At 30.5% G+C, this 10,000-nt stretch overlaps 1 protein-coding gene across 1 annotated transcript in view; it reads right to left on the reverse strand.

The window, feature by feature from the left end:
* phlpp2 (PH domain and leucine rich repeat protein phosphatase 2) overlaps positions 1 to 10,000 on the reverse strand; it is a 105,048-nt gene that overhangs the window by 39,710 nt on the left and 55,338 nt on the right. Inside the window, exon 6 of the mRNA XM_073907553.1 lies at positions 6,713 to 6,867. Within this exon, the coding sequence (XP_073763654.1) occupies positions 6,713 to 6,867 (155 nt within the window). The remainder of the gene's footprint in view (positions 1 to 6,712; positions 6,868 to 10,000) is intronic.

The following is a 10,000-nucleotide window of genomic DNA, read 5'->3' on the forward strand; positions in this document are numbered from 1 at the left end:
TATCTAGAAAAATATCTAATCAAATATTATTTTCTGTCATCATGGCAAAGATAAAATAAATCAGTTGTTAGAAATGAGTTATTAAAACTATTATGTCTAGAATTGTGCTGAAAAAAATCTTCCCTCGTTTTAAAGAAAGCTTGGGGAAAACATATTTAAAAATTCAAACTTAACAAGAGGGCTAATAATGAAACTGTATATAGTACCAGAAATGATGAATTACTAATTTAAAAATCTATTGTGAGCATAATCACCAAAATCTAATGTTTGCACCAAACTTTTTGCTGTTTTTAAATGTTTTCTTAACAATCTGAATAGTCTTCCAGGCATTCTAAAGGTTTTAAATATTTGTAATTTAGTGCTGTCAAACAATTAATCATGATTAATCGCATCCAAAATAAAAGTTTGTATTTACAAAACATGTGCAATTATTGCATGTATATATAAATAAATAATACAAAAAAATACATAACCGCAATATTTACACATATTATAATCAATTTTTATTAGATATAAATATATATTGTATAAATATGAATAAAAGTATTTGTCAACTACACACATGTACAGTGCTCAGCATATATGAATGCACCCCTCACAAATCTCTCTTTTAAATTCATATTTTTAATAGGAAGCGATACAATATTATATCTGTGCATACACATTAGATTAGCACTGAAGCCAAATCTGGAGCTTATCTACCAAAATAACTTAAGATACGGTCCAAAAATAAGTACAGACAAATTTCTGTTATAGAAAAATATAAAAAATTAAATAAAAACAAATGTAAAAAAATCAAGAGAAGCAAAAAATGGAAAAATTTAGTTGAAAATTTGCAGTTTGTAATTTATTTGCAAATACATACACAGACACACACACACACACACACACACACACACACACACACACACACACACACACACACACACACACACACACACACATTTTTTTATGATTTTTTCTTTCCATTAAGGAGGCATTTATTAAATTAAAAAAAAAAAGTTAAATTGTAATTACAATTTTAAATGACAGCTTTCTTATTTTATGTAGTTTCAAATGAAATTTTTACTCTAGTCATTATTGCTTTTATTACTATTAACATTTATAATAATAATAATAATAAGAAGAAGAAGAAGAAGTAGAAGAAGAAGGAGATGAAGAAGAAGAAGAAGAATATTAATAATGATAATAATAATAAAATAAATAATAATAATAATAATGATAATAATAATAGTTCCTTAATTTTCTTTTCGATTTAGTCCCTTTATTAATCTGGGGTCGCCACAGCGGAATGAACCACCAACTTATCCAGCATATGTTTTACACAACGGATGCCCTTCCAGCTGCAACCCATCACTGGGAAACATCCACACACACTCATTCACACCCATACACTACGGACAATTTAGCCTACCCAATTCACCTGTACCGCATGTCTTTGGGCTGTGGGGGAAACCGCAGCACCCAAAGGAAACCCACGCGAACGCAGGGAGAACATGCAAACTTCACACAGAAACGTCAACTGACCCAGCCGAGGCTCGAACCAGAGACCTTCTTGCTTTAAGGCGACAGCACTACCTACTGCGCCACTGCATCGCCCAGAATAATAATAATAATAATAATAATAATAAATATTAGAGTGATGGAAGACTGGAGTAATGAAGCTAAAATTCAAAAAATTAATCTTTAAATCACTGGAATAAATTGTTAAATTCAATTATAAACAACTTTTGAACAGTTATTTAATAGTACAATAACATTTCACAATTTTATAATGATGTGTACTGTATTTTTCATGAAACTTTTTCTCATATTTTTACATGTACGTATGCATGAATGTAAATATGAAGTCAGAATTACCCCCCCTCCTCCCATATATATGTTTTCCCCAATTTTTTTAAAGGAGAAAAGTTATTTATTAACACATTTATAAGCATAATAGTTTTATTAACAAACATCTAATAACTGATTTATTTTATCTTTGCCATGATAACGGCATATAATATTTGACGAGATATTTTTCAAGATACTAGTATTCAGCTCAAAGTGACATTTAAAGGCTTAATTAGGCTAATTAAATTACATAAATACAGTCAAAATAATGGGAAAATATGCAAGCTTGTTGCTCAGTGTAGCGATAACAACATTTCTTTAGATATAAATAACTTGCAAAGCCCTGTTTTATCAGAAATGTATGCATTGATCTTCCTAAAATAATTTAATAATAAATAAATTTTAATTTTTATGCGCTAATTAAATCGTAAAAATACTATGTCAAGTTGCACACTTCAGAACTTTAATGTATGCACCACAAACAACTGAAAACCTCGATGGAAATTCTGATTCATATTGGCTGTTGTCATTTCCTCTGTTGTCTTCAGGCATTAGTGTTTAGTTCATTTATTTTCAGAAGCTACTGGAGAGGCAGAGAAAAACATACAGTACTAAAGGCCTCATCTGATTGGTCATGCATGCAGCACACAAATGCTTCACACACGAAACTCTATTTTATATTGCGATATTGATATTGCATATACTATTATCACCATAACAATAATCTTCCGACATATTGTGCAGCCCTAATCACAATATACTCTCTTCCTGCATATTGGCACATGTCTGGCCGTGAGGCTGTTAAGTGTGAGTCTAACAATGAATGATGTGGATGGGAGGAAAGGCAATGACACTGGAGTGGAGGTGGAAGCCTGACTCATAACATATGCTGAGCTCACACACACACATCAGCACATCATCCCACGCATCCTGAACCGCCCACCACACACACTTACTAAATATATGTCACAGCTGAGACGAGATGAACAGAGAGAGAGAGAGAGAGAGAGAGAGAGAGAGAGAATAAAGACTGAAAGAAGAGGAGTAATGGAGCAGGCATGTGTAACAGGAAAGAGAAGCGTTATTCATGAGGTGAAATGTCTATAGGTTATATCTGTATTTCATCTCAAAGATAAATGATATCCTTTTAAGTATTTTACCATTTTATGAGCACAAATTACTGTCATATCAGGTCATCCAGGCTTCCAATAATTAAGAGTCTTCAGAGCACATCAAAATAAACGTTTAGTTCAGACTGATGAAATTGTGACAGAAGCTTTAATTGTGGAAATTTTTTACGTTTAATTTTCTTCAATTTTTGCTGAGATAAAAAAAAAAAATGAAATAAAAACAATTTAAAATTCACAATGAAAACAGTACATTAATATATTTATTATTATATTTATTTTTATTTTATTATTATTATTATTATTATTATTATTATTATTATCAACATTAAATTAAAAACAAATTTAAAAGAAACTAAAATTTGGCAATGAAAACGGCATATTATTATACTTATTTTATTTATTTATTTTCATTATTATATTATTAATATTAAATTAAATAAAAACTTAATTTAAAAGAAAAATAAATTGACAATGAAAAAGGTATATTATTATATGTATCATTATTATTTTATATTTATTTACATGTATTATTAATATTATTATTAATAATAATAATAATAATAATAATAATACTAAATAAAAGAAAAACTTAATTTAAAATATTCCAAAATTTGACAATAAAAACAGTATATTATGATTATATTATTTATTATTATATTTATTATTATTATTATTATTATTATTATTATTATTATTATTATTATTATTATTATTGTTATTATTATGTTTATTTATATTCATTATTATTATTATTATTCATTATTATTATTATTATAAAGGGACTAAGCTGAAAAGAAAATAAATTGATGAATTATTATTATTTTTATTAATAATAAATAATAAAAACTTAATTTAAAAGAAAATAAAAATTGACAATGAAAACAGCAAATGATTATATTTATTTACATGTATTATTATTATTATTATTTATTATTATTATTATTTTATAATTAAATAAAATCAAAACTTAATTTAAAAGAAACTAAAATTTGACAATGAAGAAAGTATATGATTATATTTATTATTATATTTATTATTATTATTATTATTATTATTATTATTAATAAAATGTATAATAATAATATTAAATTTAAATAAAAAAACTTAATTTAAAAGAATTATTATTAATATATTTATTATTATTATATTTATATTAATTATAAATAATAAATATTTATCATTATCATCATTATTATTATTATTATTATTATTGTAATTATATTTATTATTATTATAATTATATTTTATGTATTATTTTGTCATTATTGTTATATTTATATTTATTATTATTATTATTATTATTATTATTATTACATTTAATATATTATTATTATTATTAATAATAATAATTTAATATATTATTATTAATATTTTATATTATTAATATAATATATTATTATTAATTATTTATTATAATTGTTAATAATAATATTAATAAATAATTAAAGAACAATTTAATAGAAAATAGAAATTGACAATGAACAGTATATAATAATATTTATTATTATTTTATATTTATATTTATTATTATTAATTATTATTAAACAAAAATTTGACAATGAAAAAATATATTGTTAAACAGATTTTATTATTATGATTTAGTATTATTGTAAATATTACAATAATAATAATAATAATAATAATAATAAGACAGGTAGATAAATAGATGCTTTTTAAAATATGCACATACTACATTTATTATTTTTAAATAGGTTTAAGCACTTATATTATTTAGTATTTAATTGTATAGTCTTTAGTCACTAGGTGAAACAAAACATAAATCACATTTTCAGGCTTTAGAGTAAATTATTTAATCATGCACATTTATTTTTATTTAATTATGAGCTTTTTTTAACCAAAAACATAAATAGTAACTCTAGAAATCTATCAGCCACATGTGATTATAGTAACCAACAACAGTCCATTCATCTAATCAGTTTCCGCTGGACAAAATCAAGCCCCATATGTCATTCTTTTCCAAAATTGAAAAACCATTACACTCAGTTTTATGTCATAACAGGGAAGAGGGGACGATTTTTAGGACGAATTTTCTGTTCACATGCTGCTCATCCTAAAATCTAGGCTCCTACTTTGCACAAACAAAATTACAAACTTTTCGCTGTTGATTTTGCTGTGAAATATGACCTGAACGTTTCTTTTTGCGTCTAGAAAGCCCAATTACTGCAATAAATAACCAAACGCCACTAATCATAGCTGATGATTAACGTGCAATAGCATCGTCTCATCTGCAACTTCCCATTTAGTGCTGCTCTTATTGCTTATGTTTGCACAGAAGCGTCTGTCAATGACATGAGTGCACGTACAGAACAAGCAGCGTTTACTCTCAGTGTCCGTGCGCATGGCAGCACAGCGAGAGACCACATCCCAGAGGAAACAACAGCTTAAATTTATGCACTTTTGGATCTCGTACAAAGCACTCAAGTAAGGTTTCACAAAAGTACACCTAAACAGAAATTACAGCTGTTATAAAGAAAGTGAGTGCACTGATTTAACGCTCACTTGTTCTCTGATGTCTACATGGAAGACATGAGGCTTGGGTGAGTTCAGAAATTCCACAGAACTGGTTTATATACTCGTTTATAACCCTGCAAAAATTATCTGTTAATTAAGAGCTTCCGTATTTTGGGATTTCCGTTTAATTACAGTTGTGAATTGCATTATGGGATGGTGACTAACCGGCCACTTTATTAGGTACACCTTCCTTGTACTGTAAACCCTAGAAATGGTTGTGCGTAAAAATTCCAGTAGCTCAGCAGTTTCTGAAATACTCAGACCAGCCTGTATGGCACCCATGCCACGTTTAAAGTCACTTAAATCACCTACTTCCCCATTCTGATGCTTGGTTTGAACTGCAGCAGATCGTCTTCACCCTGTGTACACTGCATTAAATGCATTGAGTTGCTGCCATGTGATTGGCTGACTAGAAATTTGCATTAATGAGCAGTTGGACAGGTGTACCAAATAAAGTGGGTGGTAAGTAATGTATGTATGTATGTAAATATATATATGTATATATATATATATATATATATATATATATATATATATAGTATATATATATATATATATATATATATATATATATATATATATATATATATATATATATATATATATATATATATATATATATATATATACATATATATATTTACATACATACATATATATATATATATATATATATACTATATATATATATAGTATATATATACTATATATATATATATATATACTTTTTAACCATAAAAGCAGCTTTTATCCCAAAGGTTGGAACTTAATTGAGCAACATAGAAGTCCACTACATAAAAAAAACATTTTAAGACATGAAAATCTTGGATCACAAGTAAAATATCATGTTATTTTATCATGGATGGAAAAAAAAAAGACAATTCTGCCATCATTTACTCGTCCTCTGCCAGTTTCTTTCGTCTCTTAAACAAAAGAAGACAAAATAAAGTCATTGACTTCAATGGTAGTCGTTTCCCTCACTACAGACATCACGATATCCCCATTCTTCACAATATCTTGTTTTGTGTTCGACAGATGACAAAAATTCAAGTTTCAAATCAGTGCATGATGCAGAAATGTCCATTTTTGGTTAAATTGTCCCTTTAAAACCGAGTGATACACAAACAGCAGCAAAACTATCGTTGAAACACACTGAACATTAAAAGACTCTAATTAGCATTAAGACTGTATTTAAGTCTGATTGCTTGTAAATTCACCTGTTGAAGTTGGCGAGTCCTCCCGGGCCGTCCAGCCTCATGAAGTTGTGCCGCAGGTTGAGGTGTGTGATGTCCTGGCAGTAGAACAGATACTCGGGCACTTCCTCCAGACTGTAGCAGGACAAATCCACAAGACTTATAGTCTGAGACACCACCTGCATGACAATGAGAGACTACCATTAATCACTATTCACTGCATAAATGCATATATGTACATATGATGCTATATTAGTGGTATCTGTCATTTACAGCGATTTCACCATTTCAGTTTTGACAAATAATAAAACTGACTAAACAAAAAAAAAATTATAGCCTTAACAGGAATAACAAAGAGAGTTGTTATTGGAAAAATCAATGGCAGAGAGGTGGATAAGTTTATACAGTAGGAAATCTTATGGGTGCACTGATCTGAAAACAGAAACGCTTGTAATAAAACGCATTTTATGAAATACTATAAAGTAGTATTATAAGACTTATCAAATTTAATTCATTAACTTACTTTTTTTAAAACACAAGCCAATAAAATAAGCACATTTTATTTATGAGTTGAGATGCGTCACTTAACCAGTGTTGCCATGGCAGCACAGTACCACTACTTTAAGCAGCAGGAACAAGTAAACTACACGAGAACAGCCCACTGGCACGTTTTTTGAGCAGATTTTGTGGTGTCATGCATGGGCAAGGCAAGGCAAGTTTATTTATAAAGCACATTTCATACACAGTGGCAATACAAAGTGCTTTCCATAAACAAGAATAAAAGAAACAAGTATAAGAGAAATAAAAACAAATAATAAAAATGATAAGAAAAGACAACAACATAAAAACAGATAAAACGTGATATAAGAGAATAAAAAAGAAGAGAAAAACATAGTAGTGCAATCTGACGTAGCACAGTATTCATTCAGTAAAGGCATAGATAATTATACAAGTGCAAAAGCTAAACAGCACAAGCCATTGAAATGAATGGGTTTCATAGCACAGCACTTTCTGCGTCCGGTGTGGAAGCTGCTTCATTCTGTGTGGTGACTATGGAAAGAGAGTGAAAACTGCGTGCTAAATATGGCAGAGCACTGTGGTGTAGCATCAACTTTTATTCCGCTCATATTTTCAATCATTGTTTTCTTTCAACAAAAATCACAAACACTATTTGCAGCCGATATATGGCCGGATATTTGGTGCATCCATAGTTTTTTAATGAATAAAAGAGTGGAACAATAAACTGCATCATAGGATGTTGATCTCTGCTCTGACAACATTGATGGTAAAAAGTTCACATTTTGACATTTTGTGTAGTTTGAAACATAGCAATGCTATTTTATTTATTTCTATATATTTTATTTCTTATACAACATATTGTTTCAGACTAATAAAATGACAATAAAACCCCCTTTGTTATGTTATTATTAACATCAAATTCTGCTGGAGCAGAGATGCAATTTGTAACTGTAATAAACAGAAAACATCAAAGAATCACAAGCCATGAACTACTGACAAATAACAGATATTTTAATTACATTATATGACATGTTTGCATTACATGCACACGTGATCATTTGCATATCAGCAATAATTTGGATGAGTTTGGGTTACTAATAAGGGTGTCATGATCCTCCAAATCCTCGATTCGATTACATTTTTGATTCTAAAGGCACAATTCGATTCGATTTTTGATTATGAATAATTAATTAATTAATGACCAATTCATTATTTGTAGCCTACCGTTTAAACTACCTGACCTGCATGGTCTTTGTTTTACCCATAAACAAATCATACAGTAAATGAATAAAGGCAAGATACACACATAATTACCACCTGTCAATCACTTTTTCTGCGGGACTCGTGAATAGGCAGTGATCCGTGTCGTTATAATGGTGTCGGTAAAAAAGACGCACAACCAACAGGAACCAGCCAACAGTATCTGAGGTGTTCGCTAAAATGACTAAGTACAAGCGAGTGAAAGATTGAAGCAGTCTACTGATCCTCTGACTGCCTGAACCCACTGTCTCGAGCCCATGGCTGTGTGTGTGTGTGTGTGTGTGTGTGTCAGAGGTAGAGAGGAAGGAGGGCTGCTCAGAAATGCTACACGCCACTGTGGATGTCAAATCGTTGTCGTTCTAAAATGCCATTTAAAAACAAAGACAGTGTAAACAGGGCCTGAGTGTGTACTTTTCGCGAGCGGATTTGCAACGGGGGTGGGTGGAGGATCGTGATGAGGGTGTTGTCTATCGGACGAACCGTACGTAATACGTACATAGCAGAGCTTGCAAAACTGTGTTTTTTTTTGTCGACAACACGAACGTTGTCAACATAACTCACTGGAAATCCAAAATGCTTACACACCGGCGACTTCATTGAAAGAGGAGAGGGTTTAAGTTCTGTCGACGGGTCTCCTGCTTCTGCAGTTTAACAAGCACTTCAACAAGCCTGTTTTTTTCCCGCTTGGCAAGCCAAGCTGACGTGACATGGGGGGCGTGGCAGCATCGACGAATCTATTTTTTGATGCGATAATCGAAATTGAGCATAAATTTCGATCGATTTCAATTAAAAATCGAAATCGTGACACCCCTAGTTACTAAATATATTTGTTCACCCAAATTGTGCCGTTTTATACAATAAGATCCTTAAAATTACACTTTGGTCAGCTCAGGAACAAACACGCCCTTGCACACCACAAGCCATTGAAATGAATGGGTTTCATAGCTCAGCACTTTCTGCGTCCGGTGTGGAAGCTGCTTAACTCTGTGTGGTGTCGACGACTGGAGGGAGAGTGAAAACTGCGTGCTAAATATGGCAGAGCACTGTGGTGTAGCATCAACTTTTATTCCGCTCATATTTTCAACCATTGCTTTCTTTCAACAAAAATCCAAAACGTCATTTGCAGCCGATTTTGGTGGGTGGCCAGATATTTGGTGCATCCATAGTGTTTTTTATAAATAAAAATGTGGAACAATGAACTTTAATATAGCCCTTACTAACATAAGACTAAACATTTTTTTCACATCAGATTTATTAATAATTAATATTGCAGTCATTTTCCCCAACCAAAAATTATATGGAATCTAACAGAAGCGTGTTTATAGTGGCCAGTCCATACAGCAATCAACATGTAACTGGTGTTGTCAGCTGCATTAAAGCATGGCTCGTTCAATCTGCTTTAAACACAACAAACCCTGTGGCCTGAGGAGCTCAGCGATGACATCACCGAGAGACTGAAGCAGGAGCCAAACTCTGATCACTGTCATTACATCACTGCTTAATTCACTGCGGTGGACACCTCGAGATGGGCTA

This window comes from Danio rerio, chromosome 7, assembly GCF_049306965.1.
Source record: "Danio rerio strain Tuebingen ecotype United States chromosome 7, GRCz12tu, whole genome shotgun sequence".
Classification (NCBI taxonomy): domain Eukaryota; kingdom Metazoa; phylum Chordata; class Actinopteri; order Cypriniformes; family Danionidae; genus Danio; species Danio rerio.